The sequence below is a fragment of the Pygocentrus nattereri genome, chromosome 1 (assembly GCF_015220715.1).
Source record: "Pygocentrus nattereri isolate fPygNat1 chromosome 1, fPygNat1.pri, whole genome shotgun sequence".
Taxonomy (NCBI): Eukaryota; Metazoa; Chordata; class Actinopteri; order Characiformes; family Serrasalmidae; genus Pygocentrus; species Pygocentrus nattereri.
The window spans coordinates 25,933,153-25,953,187 of record NC_051211.1 but is presented as its reverse complement, the minus strand read 5'-3'; the positions used below and the strand labels follow the sequence as shown (position 1 = coordinate 25,953,187).

General features: G+C 39.9%; 1 protein-coding gene across 1 annotated transcript; it reads left to right on the top strand.

Annotated features, from left to right (window-relative positions):
• The first annotated feature begins 8,108 nt into the window (after window positions 1-8,108).
• On the top strand, window positions 8,109-19,405 carry ddx47 (DEAD (Asp-Glu-Ala-Asp) box polypeptide 47). Its single transcript, XM_017708459.2, has 12 exons — window positions 8,109-8,304; window positions 8,966-9,059; window positions 9,734-9,922; window positions 11,421-11,492; window positions 11,592-11,710; window positions 11,954-12,025; window positions 15,561-15,677; window positions 15,777-15,923; window positions 16,226-16,363; window positions 17,180-17,250; window positions 18,152-18,281; window positions 19,169-19,405. Exons 1-12 carry the CDS (start codon window positions 8,194-8,196, stop codon window positions 19,316-19,318), a joined length of 1,410 nt encoding a protein of 469 aa, XP_017563948.1. The 5' UTR covers window positions 8,109-8,193; the 3' UTR covers window positions 19,319-19,405.
• The last annotated feature ends 630 nt before the right edge of the window (window positions 19,406-20,035 follow it).

Sequence of the window (20,035 nt, the reverse complement as noted above, 5' to 3'; positions counted from 1 at the left end):
CACAATGAGTATACACTCTGTAGCCCATAGTTTTTAGACTCTTGTATCATGATCATACAGTACAGTCAATATTCACAATGTGGCCAAACGTTTTTGGACACTGCTCAACAGCCTTGCAACACCTTAGCAGCCACCTTTATCTGAATAAAATATCTTTCTAATTTTTAGCCTTTTCTTTTATTATTTTATGTATTTAGTGCTTGCAAAGCAAAAAATAATGTTTCCTTCAGGAAATGCATATCTAGTTTTTTGTTATTGCTGTGCATTAGAGTTAATGTGTGTGAATTTGTGTGAATTCTCTAAACTTTCTTCCGTTCAATTCCTATGGCAAATATTTAATCTTTGAACAAACACTGTATGAAGTCTTAAATCCACCGGAACCTCAAAGCCATTAACACCTTAAGTCCTCTGGTCCCTTATATCCACTGGTACCTTATGTCTCTGGTAGCATATACCCTGCTCAAAAAAATAAAGGGAACACTTAAACAACACAATATAACGCCAAGTAAATCAAACTTCTGTGTCAAACTGTCCACTTAGGAAGCAACACTGATTGACAATCAATTTCTCATGCTGTTGTGCAAATGGAATAGACAACAGGTGGAAATTATTGGCAATTAGCAAGACACACTCAATAAAGGAGTGGTTCTGCAGGTGGGACCACAGACCACTTCTCAGTACCTTTCTGCTTTCTGGCTGATGTTTTGGTCACTTTTGAATGTTGGTGGTGCTTTCACACTCGTGGTAGCATGAGACGGACTCTACAACCCACACAAGTGGCTCAGGTAGTGCAGCTCATCCAGGATGGCACATCAATGCGAGCTGTGGCAAGAAGGTTTGCTGTGTCTGTCAGCGTACTGTCCAGAGGCTGGAGGCGCTACCAAGAGACAGGCCAGTACACCAGGAGACGTGGAGGAGGCCGTAGGAGGGCAACAATCCAGCAGCAGGACCGCTACCTCCGCCTTTGTGCAAGGTGGAACAGGAGGAGCACTGCCAGAGCCCTGCAAAATGACCTCCAGCAGGCCACAAATGTGCATGTGTCTGCACAAACGGTTAGAAACCGACTCCATGAGGATGGTATGAGGGCCCGACATCCACAGATGGGGGTTGTGCTCACAGCCCAACACTGTGCAGGACGCTTGGCATTTGCCAGAGAACACCAGGATTGGCAAATTCGCCACTGGCGCCCTGTGCTCTTCACAGATGAAAGCAGGTTCACATCTGTGACAGACGTGACAGAGTCTGGAGATGCCATGGAGAGCGTTCTGCTGCCTGCAACATCCTTCAGCATGACCGGTTTGGCAGTGGGTCAGTAATGGTGTGGGGTGGCATTTCTTTGGAGGGCCGCACAGCCCTCCATGTGCTCACCAGAGGTAGCCTGACTGCCATTAGGTACCGAGATGAGATCCTCAGACCCCTTGTGAGACCATATGCGGTTGGCCCTGGGTTCCTCCTAATGCAGGACAATGCTAGACCTCATGTGACTGGAGTGTGTCAGCAGTTCCTGCAAGATGAAGGCATTGAAGCTATGGACTGGCCTGCCCGTTCCCCAGACCTGAATCCGATTGAGCACTTCTGGGACATCATGTCTTGCTCCATCCACCAACGCCACGTTGCACCACAGACTCTCCAGGAGTTGGCGGATGCTTTAGTCCAGGTCTGGGAGGAGATCCCTCAGGAGACCATCTGCCACCTCATCAGGAGCATGCCCAGGCATTGTAGGGAGGTCATACAGGCACGTGGAGGCCACACACAACACTGAGCCTCATTTTGACTTGTTTTAAGGACATCACATCAAAGTTGGATCAGCCTGTAGTGTTTTTCCACTTTAATTTTGTGTGTGACTCCAAATCCAGGCCTCCATTGGTTAATAAATTTGATTTCCATTGATGATTTTTGTGTGATTTTGTTGTCAGCACATTCAACTTTGTACAGAACAAAGTATTCAATGAGAATATTTCATTCATTCAGATCTAGGATGTGTTATTTGAGTATTCCCCACTTTAAAACCACTGAAATCTTAAATGCACTGGTATCTTAAATCAAATTAAACCTTACATACACTTGTACCTTAAATCCACTGATACCAAAAATTCATTGTTTTGCTATTAATGCTGTGCGTTAGTGTTTGTGTGTGTATTGTTTAATTAGTTTCTATGCGAGATTGCATTGCGAGATAATTTGTGGTAGAATTCTCTGAACATTCCGTCATTCATTTCCTACAGGAAAAGTGTTGTCTCTGAATGAATGCTGCACAAGAACTATTGTTGTAATTCCCCCTCAAATTCATCAAATCCCCAAATTCAGGTCCTTTGCCATGCACATTCATTGAACATAAATCTACACCAAGTAACACTGGAACTGTGTTCACCCTAAACAGTACAAAAACTTTGTCGCATGGTGTGAGCGGAACCACCTGCAGCTCAATATGATAAAGACAAAGGAACTGGTGGTGGACCTGAGGAGGGGCAAGGCATCAGTGACCCCTGTGTCCATCAGGGGGGTCAGTGTGGACACGGTGGAGGATTACAAATATCTGGGTGTGTATATGTTGACAATAAACTGGACTGGGCTAAGAACACTGACGCCCTCAATAGGAAGGGCCAAAGTCGTCTCTATTTTCTGAGGCACCTGAGGTCCTTCAACATCTGCAGGACTATGCTCACGATCTTCTATGAGCCTGTGGTGGCAAGTGCTATCCTCTGTGCTGTTGCATGCTGGGGAAGCAGGCTGAGGGTGGCAGATGCCAACAGACTCAGCAAACTGATCCGCAGGGCTGGTGATGTTGTGGGTGAAGAGCTGGACTCGCTGACGGCCGTGTCAGAGAGGAGGACGCTGTCTAAGCTGAAGGCCTTTATGAACAATGGCTCCCACCCACTCTACAACACAGTGATGAGACACAAGAGCTCATTCAGCTCAAGACTCATCGTACCAAAATGCACCAGAGCGCCACAGGAAGTCATTCTTACCTGTGGCCATCAAACTCTATAACTCCTCCCTCAGTGTGTGATTCAAACTCAATACCAAACTGTTCATATGTGCAATAATAACAACTGTGTGTGCAATAACTCAGAGGGACACTAACTTCATTTAAATAATTTTAATAATTGTAACTGCTTTATTCCTGATGTTTCATATTACTATCCCAATCACTGCTACCTTACTATATTCATAAGTACTTAAATCTTGTGTACATACTGTAAATTTCTCTATATTGTCTTAAATTATTAGTAACGTGTTTATTTTTACACAAATGGCTGCAACTGTAACAACTGCAATTTCCCCCTGGGATCAATAAAGGAATCTGAATCTGAAAGAATTGTTTACTCAAATAATGTATTTGACAAAATCTCAGTTTAGGCTTTCAATCTTTGTACTGCATGACACGTAAAATAAATAAACAAAAATTCAGTGATAATTTTCTGATTAAGAATGACAACACTTTCTATGAATGTTATGTCTATAAGAACCTGTGAACACGTACATAGTACATACATAATAATGCATTCATTAGGCATCATAAACAGGCTATAAATAATTATAAAAATGCATTACATGTTATAGCCATTCTTATTATGCATTATGAATTGTTAACATAATGCATTATAAGTAGTGTTTATAACAAATCACAAGAGCTCTTAAGAAGCAGCTAAAAATGTATCTCTTTAACTTGGCATTTAACTAAAACTGCATCTTGTGCCATTTATCTTCTAAATTGATGTTTCATTTTCTGATTCTAAATAAATGCTAATGCTTTCTTATACAATTGTTTTAACAACCGTCTGTAAAGCACTTTGAGCTTGCCTCTGGCATGAAATAAAAATGCTTATTATTATTAAATGCCACAGCATAAATACGAATTTACTCTCTTCAAGCTGGGACTTCTTTGGCCATATAACATGTTATTAACACTACTTATAATGCTTTATGTTAACAGTTCATAATGTATATTAAGCATGGCTATAAAGTGTAATTCAGTGTGATTCATTTTTAGAAATATTTACAACTATGTTAATAATGTCGTATGAATGCATTATAACATGTTATTAATGTGTTTATAGATGTTTAAAAAGTGACAAGTGTTACGAGAATGACTACGCTCATAATACACATTCCTTTATGACTGACAAAAACATATTATAAATGGATCTGTTGTTGTTGATGTAATGCAGACTGAAAGGATGTGCTATATATTTATCCAGATACAGTAACTGGGTTGAGAGAAAAACACTTTTATCCATCAAAAATGTCCAGATCTGTTTCTTCTCCCAAACTACAGCTAAATGCTAGTGTATTAAGTGTGGGCAAAAATATATCATGATACCTCAAGGGGGCGTGCGCACGCCATAGTATTTTATCCACATAGAAGGCCATAACGGTAAAATATTGTCATGTTGGCGACCCCTACTGTGTATCATAGATGAGTATGACTACATATTTCATCCACTTATTGCCTTTTGCATCCACTATTGAGCTTCTCTTCGCTGTATTTGCCAGGTATCTGTATAGGCTTTTTCATCTGGGGGATGTTTCTCCTAAAAACTGTTTTAACAACAGATCCAGTAATAATATGTCTATGTTATTCAGTAAAGCAGTATTTCTTATAAACATTGCCATTCCTCATGACAGCGCTCAGAAGCTATCGTGCTACTTTATTTAACCATTTTGCATGTCACATAATGTTGAGATCGACATGTTATTTCAGAGAAAACAGTAAACAATTGTGTACTGAATAATTTGTACTATTTGGTGCCGGTAGGGTGAATAACATTGCTGTACAATCGTTTCTGAATCGTTGTGCTTTCCATAGTTCCAGTATCACTTGGCATTGATTTCTGTTCAGTGAACACTTTGGAATTGAATGCAACACCATATGTCTAATTGGTACAAGCACCTACTAGAAAACTGTGGGATATACTGCTTATATTTTGTGTTGTCAATAAAAAAGACGCAGGAAACATCACACTTAATGCTATTTTATTAAACAGGCAGCAAGATAAAACAACCAATGAGAGATCTGAATGGCAGGGATAGCTGGCTGCTCTTTATCAAGATCCTCCCCACATGGCCGCTCTGCATGGTCCCACACTCCCATGGCTGAGCAAGTTGTATGTGTTTTGTGTAAAAAGTTTCAAATAAGATAAAATGTACAAGCAAAATTTAATGTATTAGAATTTTCAAAATATGTTGCAGATACAAATACTGAGAGTTAAACTTTTTACATTTAAATTTTTTTTACATTTAGATTTTTGCTTCTGAATTTTTTTTTTTTTTGCTTATGACTTGGCACTTTTTAGCAAGGAGTGGGTCTTAGCAGAGGGTGTTCACCTGCACTCTTTAACTGATTTGGAGTGATGAATCTTCTGAACACGCAACCACGTGTACTCTGAGAGGATTGCGCAGACGTCCAACATTGCGAGCAAAGTTTGTCATATTTTTAATGCAACACATGCTCAGGATCTTGTGTCAACCTGTGTAAAATACAAGTTTCGAAAAAATTCGAGTATATTAGGAAAACTGCTGAAATGAAGTTGCACAATCTTTGAAGTTTTCAGGTGCTGATGCTAGCTAACAAGCCTAGCAGCGTCCTCTAAAGGGCTAACTGGATGAGCTTTGCAGTTATTTAAAGCTGTCTCAGACACCAGTTTATAAAATGCAGCTGTCTCGACATTACTACATCTCCACGTTACTACATCTCCACATTACTACATCTCCACGTTACTACATCTCCACATTACTACATCTCCACGTTACTACATCTCCACATTACTACATCTCCACATTACTACATCTCCACGTTACTACATCTCCACATTACTACATCTCCACGTTACTACATCTCCACATTACTACATCTTCACATTACTACATCTCCATGTTACTACATCTCCACATTACTACATCTTCACATTACTACATCTCCACGTTACTACATCTCCACGTTACTACATCTCCACATTACTACATCTCCACGTTACTACATCTCCACGTTACTACATCTTCACATTACTACATCTCCACATTACTACATCTCCACGTTACTACATCTCCACATTACTACATCTCCACGTTACTACATCTTCACATTACTACATCTTCACATTACTACATCTTCACATTACTACATCTCCATGTTACTACATCTCCACATTACTACATCTTCACATTACTACATCTCCACATTACTACATCTTCACATTACTACATCTTCACATTACTACATCTTCACATTACTACATCTCCATGTTACTACATCTCCACGTTACTACATCTTCACATTACTACATCTCCACATTACTACATCTCCACATTACTACATCTCCACATTACTACATCTTCACATTACTACATCTCCATGTTACTACATCTCCACATTACTACATCTTCACATTACTACATCTCCACATTACTACATCTCCACATTACTACATCTCCACATTATTACATCTTTACATTACTACATCTCCACATTACTACATCTCCACATTATTACATCTTTACATTACTACATCTCCACATTACTACATCTTCACATTACTACATCTCCACATTACTACATCTTCACATTACTACATCTCCACATTACTACATCTCCACATTACTACATCTTCACATTACTACATCTCCACATTACTACATCTTCACATTACTACATCTCCACATTACTACATCTTCACATTACTACATCTCCACATTATTACATCTTTACATTACTACATCTCCACATTACTACATCTCCACATTATTACATCTTTACATTACTACATCTCCACATTACTACATCTTCACATTACTACATCTTCACATTACTACATCTCCACATTACTACATCTTCACATTACTACATCTCCACATTACTACATCTCCACATTACTACATCTTCACATTACTATATCTTCACATTACTACATCTCCACATTACTACATCTTCACATTACTACATCTCCACATTACTACATCTCCACATTACTACATCTTTACATTACTACATCTCCACATTACTACATCTTCACATTACTACATCTCCACGTTACTACATCTCCACGTTACTACATCTCCACATTACTACATCTTCACATTACTACATCTCCACATTACTACATCTCCACATTACTACATCTTCACATTACTACATCTCCACATTACTACATCTCCACATTACTACATCTTCACATTACTACATCTCCACATTATTACATCTTTACATTACTACATCTCCACATTACTACATCTTCACATTACTACATCTCCACATTACTACATCTCCACATTACTACATCTCCACATTACTACATCTTTACATTACTACATCTCCACATTACTACATCTCCACATTACTACATCTCCACATTACTACATCTTCACATTTCTACATCTTCATATTACTACATCTCCACATTACCAGGATGGCTTGCCTAGTTAGACATAAAGGATGCTGCTAGGCTAGCTAGCCGAAAGGCTTTTTTCATTCATAGCTCAATTTGTTCTTCAGCGCTCAAAATAAGAGTTATATTACTAAATACAGGTCGACACGGGACCTATAAACATGCAGTTCATTGATCATTTAAAACGAATATGACAAACATTGATCATAATGTCAGACATGCCAGTCCAGCGCTGTACCCAATATGACACGTTCTGCCCTGTTGAGCTGATTCATGCCAAGTGTTTGTGTTCAGAAGACCTGTTTAAAATCAGTTGACCAATAGAGAGTGCAGGCGAACGTCCTCTTCTAAGACCTACCCCCTGTTGAAAAGTGACAAAAGTCAGAAGCAGAGGCCGGAGAACTGAGTAATACATTTATACCAGCATGAAAGAAAACAAGGAGTGATATTTTTGGAAAATAAAGTTTGATTTAACTCTCATTATTTGTATTTGCAACCTGTTTTGGACATTTTGATACCCAGTATTTTGCTTGTGTAATTTAATATTTGATTAAAACTTTTGGCGCAACATCCACAGAGCCAGACAGGCCGCAGAGCGCTGCAGTAGTGATAAGACTAAGACTACGGAACACAGCAGGCTGTCTTTCAGGAGCCACAGTACAAAATAGTGCAGACCTGTTCATTACAGTCACACCAGGACTGTGATTGTGAACCGCTTGTGCGCGCCGGGCGTCACATTTTGTGAACTTCATTTCCCAGAAGCCATTGCGAAGATTTCCGCTTCTACGCAGAACACGCTGTAGAAAACATGGCGGAGGAGCACGAGATAAACGAGACAGAAATAAACGCTATAAATGAAGAAAAAGCAGAAAACAGCAATGAAGAGGAAACAGAAGGAAACACGAGCTTCAAAGAGTTGGTAAAAAGATTTAAAGATGAAAAAATGGAAACGCTACTGCTGTTTATATAACTCGAGTACATAGTTAACCCAGCTAGTCTGTGAGTGTTTTCTCCTAAACTGAGCTTATTAGTTTATTTACAGAAGCTTATTTATCGCTGTTGTCTGAAGAAAACCTCGTATCTTCAAAATGGTAACTTTACAGGAGAAGGAAAAAACCTACTTTACTTTTAATGGAAGTCAATGGAACCAGACGTCTTTCCACGTCTTTTTGGGCCGTTTCTTTTGGTCCATTCAGCGTGGAATTTACACACAGTGTGAAGAGCAGCAGGCTTTTTCAAATTACGCCAAAAACTGGGAAACGACAGCAATGGAGATACGAGGTTTTGTTCCGACAACAGCGATATATGAGTATGTAGTAAGTTTTAGTAATGTCGTTTGATCCCAGGGTGTTTGTTAGCTGACTCATATGTTTCACATTGTGATGTCTGGGTTATCTTCTCCTCTCTCTGCCAAGTCCCCCATGTCTCCGTGTTAATGTAACAACAGGTTTCATGTATATTGCAGTGTTGTTGTAACATTCAGTGAACCCCCTGCTGCGTCTCTTCTCCTGCGGTGAGTGTCTGTGGGGTGAGACGCTGTCCTCCTTAGGCGTTATTGTAACGAGCAGTGTGTGTTGTAGGGAGTTACAGGAGTGCTGTGTGAAGCGTGTGACCTGCTGGGCTGGAAGCGGCCGACTAAGATCCAGGTAGAGGCCATTCCTGTGGCTCTGGAAGGTGAGTCCTGCTGCTGTAGGTCTTAAATGAATGAAAACAGACGGTTTCCGGCACTTTTATTCTAATACGGTAGCGAAATTTGTCAGGAAGAAAGTGGCTCAAATCCATTTCTTCCTTAATGTGATGTAAATCCGATGTGTCCAGAACTGTGTGGACGCACAAATCTAATCTTTTCCTGTCAGATCTGAGCCGATATCATGTGTGATCCTAAATAGATATAACGTAACTCTTATTGCCAAGTTTTTATGCCCACTGCACGTGCATGAGTTCCTGTCATCATCCCACATTAGCAGCATGGAAGAAGTAGCAACTTCTAGCAACAACACAAACTTTAAGGCTTATGCTGCTTGCTTGTTGATTTATTTGTTTTTGTTGGATCAGTCAGGTGGCACTATTGTGTGCATGTGGGCTGTTTCAGGTCACAGGTTGATTCACAGTACAGACAGATAGGAGTCATTTACACTTACAAATGTGAATTATCGAGGCAGTAAGATCTGATCTGAGCAAAACATATATATATATAAAATGTGAATGCAGTCTTTGTTGCTAATATTTAATCTTCAGTTTGTGTTTGTTTCTTTGTTTCTCTCTCTCTCTCTCTCTCTCTCTCTCTCTCTCTCTCTCTCTCTCTCTCTCTCTCTCTCTCTGCCTCTCTCTGCCTCTGCTGCACTTAGGACGTGATGTGATTGGATTGGCTGAGACAGGTTCAGGTAAAACAGGAGCATTTGCGTTGCCAATACTACAGTCCCTGCTGTCCCACCCGCAGCGTCTCCATACACTTGTTCTTACGCCTACACGTGAGCTTGCCTTCCAGATAGGAGAACAGTTTGAGGCTTTGGGTTCCACCATCGGAGTCAAAACGGGTACGCGCACAGCCTCTTTTCTCATGCTGCTTTGATAGACATTTGCACTCACTTGGTTAACATCTTCAAATCCAGTCCTGCAGAACCAGTGACCAGCGGTTTGGTGACTTCCTTACTCAAACGAGCCTGATTCAACTTTTGTTAACTGCCAAGTTTAAGAGGTGTTTCTTAAATAGAGGGTTAACACCACGTATTGCCCTGTATTCTGTATGTAGTCTGTATTGTTTTATATGCTGTCAGTATTGTTTTAGATATGATCTGTAGTATGTGTGTGTGTGTGGGCCATTATTGCCTCCTTATATTGAAGTTCTTGTGGTTGTGTGCTGTATCCAGCTTGGAAAAATCTTTGGTCTGAACCCAAACAAATTTTCTGACTGAGGCTGTAGAAACACCAGATGTGACCCAGGCCCCACAAAATTTTGAACTGAACCGGCAGTTTTACTTTCATTTCCACACACACTTGTGGATTATTGGAGAACGGTGATGTGAATATTGACTCATTGAATATTGGATCACTGCCTTTTCTCTGTGTGTACAAACACATGCCTCGTGGACATATTACTTCAGCACAGCAGAAAAATAGCTGAAGCTGTACTGGATCCCAAATATAGGAGAAATTATGTGTGTGAATGATATGAATAGTTGGGGTCTGTTAGGTTCATTTAAGTACTCATAGACTGCTCATAATTTCACAGTTTGTTCTATCACCATAACTTCTTCATACATTACCTTCTAAAGAAAAACCTCTTAACCTTGGCAGGTAACAAATTAGTTCAATCAGGTTTGTTTGAACAAGGAAACCAGATTCTCAGTTTGGCCTAGTCTATGCTGGATGACTTTAGCTTACAGATTTTAGGGGCTGGAGTCGACAATTGGGAGAGAAAAAGTAAATACAACGAATAGATAGAATTTAAGAGAAGACACTCTATGTAGTGAAGATGAATATATTGAGATTAAGGCACAAACACAGTCAAGTGCTTTTACATCAGAAACTCTAAAACTACTCTACTGGCAGTATCTTTATATCCACAAATCTCTATAAAAAGACTTTAAAAGTTGTGTATTGTACACAAGGCTTTACTGAATGGATTTTAATTCGGTAGATATTTTGTTTGATCTGTTAAGGGGGCAGTTAGGGAACTGGCCCTCTGACTGGAAGGTTGCCCAGCGCTGACAGTCCTTGACTGAGGTGTCCTTGAGCAAGACACCTAACCCCCAACTGCTCCCCCAGGCGCCATGGATAGGGAAGCCCACCGCTCCGGACAAGTGTGCTCACTGCCCCCTAGTGTGTGTGTATTCACTAGTGTGTATGTGGTGTTTCACTTAACGGATGGGTTAAATGCGGAGGTGGAATTTCCCTGTTTGTGGGATTAAAAAAGTATCACTTAACTTAGAGTACGTTACAATGTCTTATGCAATCTGTTGTGCTGTGTAGTTGTTAAACCTGTTTTTAAATGGAAATGTATGAAGTGGGAATTTTATGTGTGTTTTCTTACAGCTGTCATTGTGGGTGGAATTGACATGATGTCACAGGCTCTGGTGCTGGCAAAGAAACCTCACGTAGTGATTGGTGAGTTTGAGTAGTCCCATCTCTCTCTGGATGTAATGGGATACTTAATTTTAGTAGAAAAGTACAAAATCTCTCGCTCTCTCGCTCTCGCTCTCTCAGCAACGCCTGGTAGGTTGGTAGACCACCTGGAGAACACCAAAGGATTTAATCTGCGAGCGCTGAAGTTCTTGGTCATGGACGAAGCTGACAGAATCCTCAACATGGACTTTGAGTCAGAGGTAAAATCTCTGAAAAAGAACTCTGACCAGATGCTTTTCTTGCTGCAGTCAGTAATATAAATAAATAAATAAATAATGCATCTAAAAGTTGCTTTAGTGTAACCTGTTTGTACAAATCTGAAAGTTTCCAAATTGAAATGTTTGCTGTTCTGTTTCTGTGCGCTGTGGTAGTGTGTGTGTGTCTGAGAAACACACGGAAGCCTCCAATAACACTGAATTTTGATCTTAATGTGTCTCTGTCAGGTGGATAAGATTTTGAAGGTTATTCCCAGAGACCGACGCACATTCCTTTTTTCTGCCACAATGACTAAAAAGGTATGAGTATTCCCAAATGCAAACATACACTGCCTCATTTGTAACTGAAATGTTTTTTTTTGGAAATTAAGCTAAGATGTCACATTGCTGAATTCTGCTGAACTCCACAACACAGTGTAATTCTCAGGGTTTGTACACATTTGAACAACCTGCAGAAGTTATGTAATATAAAAATTGGGTTTTCCAGGCCTAATAATGGCTGGAAAAATCATGGAATTTCCTGGACTTACCCTCATGAGGTTTGTCATCTCATCCCACCACTACCATGACTAGCCTTTTTCACTGTGAGGAAAACAGGGTTTATACTTGGTTTATACAACTGTAAATGCAGTAGCATAGTAAATACTTTACCCCCTGGACCAAACTTTTTAAAGTACACAATCAGATCTTTAAACCACTGTTATATCTTTGAAGGTACATTTACAGTGTTTGTTACCATGATTGAAACAATGTACCTTCACAGAAGTTTTTCTTTCTAAGTGTGTACATTTTTTTCAGGCAGGTAAAAACTGAATACGATGATTTGCAAATCCTTTTCAACCTATATTCAATTGAATACACTACAAAGACACGATATTTAGTGTTCAAACGAACTTTATTGTTCTTTGCAAATATTCACTCATTTTGAATTTGATGCCTGCAACACGTTCCAAAGAAGTTGGGACAGGGGCGTGTTTACCACTGTGTTACATCACCTTTCCTTTTAACAACACTCAATAAGCGTTTGAGAACTGAGGACACTAATTGTTGAAGCTTTGGAGGTGGAATTCTTTTCCATTCTTGCTTGATGTACAATTTCAGTTGCTCAACAGTCCGGGGTCTCCGTTGTCGTATTTTGCGCATCATAACGCACCACACATTTTCAATGGGAGACAGGCCTGGACTGCAGGCAGGCCAGTCTAGTACCCACACTCTTTTACTATGAAGCCACGCTGTTGTAACACGTGCAGAATGTGGCTTGGCATTGTCTTGCTGAAATAAACAGGAATGTCCCTGAAAAAGACGCTGCTTGGATGGCAGCATATGTTGCTCCAAAACCTGTATGTACCTTTCAGCATTAATGGTGCTTTCACAGTGGCAAGTTACCCATGCCATGGGCACTAACACACCCACCCACACCATCAGAGATGCTGGCTTTTGAACTCTGCGCTGATAACAATCCGGAGAGTCCTTTTCCTTTTTGGCCCGAAGGACACGACGTCCATGATTTCCAAAAACAATTTGAAATGTGGACTCGTCAGACCACAGGACACTTTTCCACTTTGCGTCAGTCCTTCTCAGATGATGTCGTTTTTTAATGCAGTGCTGCCTGAGGGATCGAAGGTCACGGGCATTCACTGTTGGTTTCCAGATTCTCTGAATTTTTTCATGATATTATGGACTGTAGATGATGAAATCCCTAAATTCCTTGCAGTTGCACGTTGAGAATCGTTCTTAAACTGTTGGACTATTTGCTCACGCGTGACAAAGTTCACAAAGTGGTGAACCTCGCCCCGTCCTTGCTTGTGAACGACTGAGCCGTAGGGTTTACACAGTAGGGTTTTACACAACTGTGGCCTTTTAAAGGCCCAGTTATAGCGTAGTGTTTTAACAGTAAAAGAGAACAAAACACTTTATTATTATTATTATTATTATTATTATTATTATTATTAAATTTAAATTAAATAAATTATTATTTATTATTTACCCTTTTCTGTTCCTGTTGTCTGGCCGTAGACAGGGATCAGAAGACCTTTCTTTTCAGGTTAGAGCTAGCCGCTATAGGCCAGGGGTCAGCAACCCAAATGTTAAGAAAAGCCATTTTGTCTTTTCAACAAAAATCTAACCACCTCGGAGCCACAACATTTTATGTCCATTACACCATCTTGGCTGTAAATGTGTGTCAGTATGTGCTATTGTGTTTATATAAGCTTAAAAATATAAACAAAACCATGGACTTAATTTGCTTTAAGGTTTAGCTCAGCTGTAGCCAATTATCTCACATCTCCATCAACTTCCCAAAAAATGGAAGTTTCCTGAAAAAAGTCTCAACATTTGTCTTTTTACAAAGTTGAATTCAGTTTCTCATTTGCCAGCTTCTTGTTCAATTTTTTTTCCTTTCCACCTTAAATACTGCCTGAAGTGCCAGAATGTAACTTCTGCACCATTTAAGATAAAACAGGAAAATTCGAACAAGAACCTGACTTCAGCTTAGCGACTTTTTAGTGTTGAAAGTTTGTTGTTGCTGATTAAATGCAATAGGGAATCAGCTGGAGTGCTCAAATGCAAATAAGTCAGATTGTCTCTATATTATCAATGTTCATCTTTAAATCTCTCTCTGCCATTTTGTTAGCTACCAGCTAGCCAAGATTATTGTTGTTATTGTGGAGAACGGCAGTCTGTGTGCCAACCTTCAGGATTATAGGGTGAATTCGTAGTTATACATTAACTCCAGTGTTTAAGATCATTTATTGTTAAAATTTTGTTAGAACGATCAGCAGAGCTTTATTGTAGTGCAAAGGAGGATCATTTTAGCTTGGTTGTATTACTGCAGTGAGTGACTTTGGAATTAGTTGGTTCTAAAGCAGCATTTCTCAACCTGTGTTCTGTGACATGCTGTAGTTGTCCATGGGTCTTAATTCCAGGGAGGTGGTAGTTTGTAGTGGGCTGGTAACATCACTTTAAGTCATAAAAACCTAAGTGGGGTAAAAAGATCAATTGAATAATTATGAATTGAAGAAGCAATCATTTTCAAATTATAACCAATATACATGCAAACAAAAACATTGCACATCATAAGTTTGAGTGCAGCTGGGCACACAGGTCTCGGTCTGCTTTAACCGAACCCTGGTTCAGTTCACTACTGATGGGAATGCGGTCTATGATGATATAAACTCGTCAACAAAACTGTCTTCTTATCAGCATGTCAGCACTGTACCATTAGCATAATTTGCCTATTTTGATATTTCACTCTTGACAGACCCTCATTTGCTCTCGTTTCTACAGCATGAGCTGCTGTAAAATAAAATAATAGTGAAGATCCGCATGTAATTTTGGTTCATGGATAGGAGTGTTTTTTGGCAGAGCATCAGCAGCACAAGTGGAATCCTGAAGAGCAGATATATAGTAAGGTTGATCATTGCTGTTGAGTTTTCCTGTGGGCTGCTACGTACTTATAAGCAGGTGAGCCTTGGTTTAGGAAACATTGAGAACCCCTGTTCCAAAGCACGTCTGCATTTAATTCTGGTTCCATTTGCTTAAGTTAAACTTGATGCAAGTAAAATAACTAGATGAGAATGAGAGTTGGTGTGGTAAAGCTAGCATTACAGTGCGTAGCAGAGAGAACGAACAGACAGCTTCCCAACAAATATCTCCCTCTCTACTCTCTCTTTCTCCTCTCTCTCACAAACAGAAAGGTTGCATCCTAATGTCTGTATCTCAGGTTTGGCTGGACGGGCTGTGTAGCCTGTTATTGTAGAGGAAACAGATCAATAATGCAGACTAGCCTTGAGCTTCTCTTTGTGTCTGTGTGTGTGTTTGTGTTTGTGGTCTTTAGGTTCAAAAGTTGCAGAGAGCAGCTTTAAAAGACCCAGTGAAATGTGCTGTTTCCACCAAATATGCCACAGTGGACAAACTACAGCAGTATTACATATTCATCCCAGCAAAATACAAGGTTAGACACACACCTGCCAAAGCTTTATTACAGGTTCATATTGAAGTTAATTTTATTTCAGGCTTGTATTTCTTATAATATGCTGTCTTTCTCTCACAGGACTGTTATCTTGTGTCCATCCTGAATGAGCTGGCAGGAAACTCCTTTATAGTTTTCTGCGGTACGTGTAATAATGCCCAGCGTGTGGCACTGTTACTCAGAAACCTGGGCATCACTGCCGTCCCACTCCATGGGCAGATGAGTCAGGTAACTCTCTAATGTAACTGTCATAATGAATTTGTTGTGGTGAAACATTGAAAAATTTGCTGTGTAACAGGTTAAAAGTAAAATCTTTTTAAGTGTAGTTATTTATTTATTTATTTTTGCATTCAAGACAGCATTCAGTACAACATCCACAAATGAAAATATTTGGTGACTACATTTGTAATACAGCCAGGAACTTGAGTGTGCAAGATAACCAACTGTACATCTCTATAATGCAGTACTATTTGCTTAGTTCAGTAATATGGTGTAAGCATTGTTTGTGTGTGTGTGTGTGTGTGTTGTAGAGTAAACGTCTGGGAGCTTTAAACAAGTTTAAGTCAAAATCCCGCTCTGTGCTGCTGGCCACTGATGTGGCATCCCGTGGGCTGGACATTCCTCATGTGGACTGTGTTATTAACTTTGATATTCCTACACACTCAAAGGTAAAATTACATGAACACTGTCTGTCTTTGTTTCTTTCTTAAAGGTAAGGTTACACACAGTAGAAACAGTAGAAACACTAGAAACCTGCACTTATTGCACTTCTTATTGGGGGAGAGAGATGACAAAATTCAGCATCTTAGCTTATGTGAATGTGAATTGAACACCACAATCAGCAAGTAAAATGACAAGCTAAAATGCTGAGAGGTACTGGTCGTCTGCTGCTTAAAGTATTTTAGCAAACGTGAATGATTGCAGTGTAGAGGATGACATATTTTGGAGTGTGTCTGTAGAAAATTTGGCACATTCATCCAGAAGAGCATTTGTGAAGTCTGGCTCTGGGCCTGGCTCGCAATCTCCATTCTGGTTCATTCCAAAGGTGTGTCGTGGGGTTGCAGTCAGGGATCTGTGCGGGGCAGTCAATTTCCACATGTGTCTGTGGACCTTCCAGCCATGTCTTTATGGATCTTGCTTTGTGGGGCAGTCCTGCTGGGACAGGAAAAGGCCTTCCCCAAATTCCCACATGGTTGGAAGCATACAAATGTCCAAGGTCTTGGTATGCTGAAGCATTAAGATTTCCTTTCACTGAGCCCTTCAGTGAGTTTGTAAAACCGGAGTGCATGGCTTGGTGCTTCATTTTTATACATCTGTGGTAGTGACTGTGAAAACACCTGAATTCAATGATTAAGAGGTGTGTCCCAATACTTTTGTCTATGTAGTGCATCTTTGAATTGAAGATTCAGTTGAGTTGGTTGTAATGGTGTATTTATATGTGGAAATGTCAAATGTGTTAATTGTAATATTCTTGTTTGTCTCAGGACTACATCCATCGTGTGGGCAGAACAGCAAGAGCTGGACGATCAGGGAAATCAATCACCTTTGTAACACAGTTAGTCATACTTCACTTACTTTTCAGATTCTGTCACCATACCATGTATCCCTTCCTGTTCAAATCAGCCAGCTTAATTTCCTGTTCATATCCAACATCTTTCTGTTGAAGTCTGTCACCTTTGCACACAGACACACACACACATTTCCTAAGCCTCTTACTCCTTCAGGGTGGTGGTGGTGGCGGGGGGTGTTGGCTGTTTGGTGTTGGAGCCTTGTCTTAAAGGCATTGTCTTAAAATTATTTTAGCCCATTTTTAAGGCTGATTTTGTCAGAGCCAGTTGACTTTCAGGATCAGGCCAGATTTTAGCTTCATCCACAAAGAGAAGTGACTATTAACTGCCCATCTGAGCCTCGATTGAGCAGTTGGATGATCAGATGGATTTCTTGTCGCTTATCTCACAGTTTGAGCACTCTCATGAACCGATTTACCCAAAACTCCATAGTCACACCCACTGCTTCTACACTGATTAACACACAGAGCTGTCTATAGGGGCTGCTTTTCACATGCAGCATGAGCACTCATATGTCTTGTCATGTCAGTCGGACTGAACCTTTTAATACGCATATAAATCATGGTGAGCGTTCCAGAGATGCAGTGCGAGTTGTCACCAAAGAACAAGATATCTAAAATCTCACAGTCTGTGCCTGGCTTTAGCCATGCAATTTTTTTTTTTTAAATTATATGAAGCTGCACAGACTGGTTATAGAAGAGTGGCAAAATACTGACTGAAAAAAACAAAATACTTTTTGTTGTACAGAGAGAAATTGTGAGTAAGTACTGCAAGTCTTAATGTAAATTGTCTCACCGTAGACCTTTTTTATGAAACGGAACATGATAGCATTTTATGGTTTAAGCACTGAACAGCATTTATACTGACTGCACTTTATGCCTTGCCTAGGTATGATGTGGAGCTTTTTCAGCGTATTGAGGCTCTAATTGGGAAGAAACTTCCTGCCTTCCCAACCCAGGAAGAGGAAGTGATGATGCTGGTGGAGCGAGTGAACGAAGCTCAAAGATTTGCTCGTATTGTATGTGCACTTTTCAGGCTTCACACTTTCAAATTTCACATTTTTACACTTCATGCTTGTGAGCTCTGAGACAATAGTTTTAGTTGGGCTGGATGATTTGCCTAAAAAGTACCATGATATACAGTGCTGTGCAAAAGTGTTTGGCACATAAGCAAATAGTTTGAAACCATTTATCTGAACAGTAACCATTTGTGTGCTGATAAAAGCACCATTTAACAATATAATAAATGCAGTTAAACATTAATACACTTAAAAAGTAAATAGAATTTGCTCAGTCAATATTGATAATCATTTATTGTGCATTTCATAAGGCTCAGTTTAATAAATAAATCTGGATAATGTTTAAGCTCTGGAGTCTCTGTAATGCTTTGCATTACGACTCAGTTTGGAATAACTGGACTAACCAGTTCCAAAAAACTGGTTTCTCCTCAGGTTTGCAGTCTTTGTTCCACTCCGCTTTATTTAAAAACTGAAAATCGCTAGAACTCTGCTTATTGCTGCTGTTGTTGAGAGAACAGCTGGACTTATTTTCTCTCCCCAGGTAGCAAATAAAAGGTGCCTGTTACCACTTACTGTATTAAGCAACTAGGAATAATTTTAAGTTTAAGCATTTGCTTCTAATTCCGGTTTATGGAACAGAACAGCAAAGGTTTATCAAAAATAGCTCATTGTGCACCTACAGTGTTTGACTTAGAATTATCCTTATTGTTTTATCTCCCAGACAGCTTCAACTCTAAAGATTTGCAAGTTGCAGTTTGCCACCAGTTTAGTGTGGCCGCTGGTCACTTTCAGCTTAAAAAAAGAGTATTGTGTATTTACGGACTGTTCTATCTGGGTTATGTTTTCAGACACTTTTTGGTGATTGTTGGTGTCTTTTCTTTCTGCAGGAAATGAAGGAGCAGGGGGAGAAAAGGAAAAGACCAAGAGGAGGAGAGGATGATGGTGATGATGCCGAACAGTCCAGCGGTGTGAGGAAGAAAGTGAAAGGAGGAAGGTTCAGAGGAGGGAAAGGCGGTGGGTTTAGGAGAGGGCGGTAGAGCTACCTTTTATTGGAGTGCTTTGTACATAAAATTTCAGCTGTTATTTTCTGTGTGTTATGTGGAATAAATGTTGCCTTTACCCACCTTGCTGCCTCTAATGTGGTCATTTGGAGTAGCGTGACCACTCCAGGCTCTGAAAATGAACATCTATTTGTCCGATCTCTGTGGATTCCATCTGAGTGAGAGATTTTCTGTGTCGTCAGTCTTACCTAGGAGTTAGGGTTAGCCACAGGGGTACACAGAGCGTCTCATGTTTATAGTACAAGAAGCTGGACACAATTACGAGGATTCGTAGCAACTCTCCAGACACCTTTGCGCACACACCCTCATGCACTGCTTTTTAGGAAGTGGAGACCCATTAGTTTGCTTGACAGTGTTTATAAAAACTGTTTGATATTGCATTTGCCAAAAAGTTTGAGTCATAGATTTAGCTAATGAAAATATGAATGTAGAAACAACAGGCGTCTAACAAGATTGGTGCCTGATTTTATTGACTACACTGATCTTGCGTCAAGTGATGTTTTATATTTTTAGATTTACACCCTTTAATTTTTTTGTTTATTGTAATGGGATCCGAACACTGCATGTAGAAGTCATGCTGTCACTTCCGAGGTTTCATTTGCAAAGAGACGAGAGGCAAGGTTGCCCAATTTCAGTTTACTTTTTACTTGTTATACAGTACTTGCAGTAAGAACACTAGCTGTCAGAATTGCT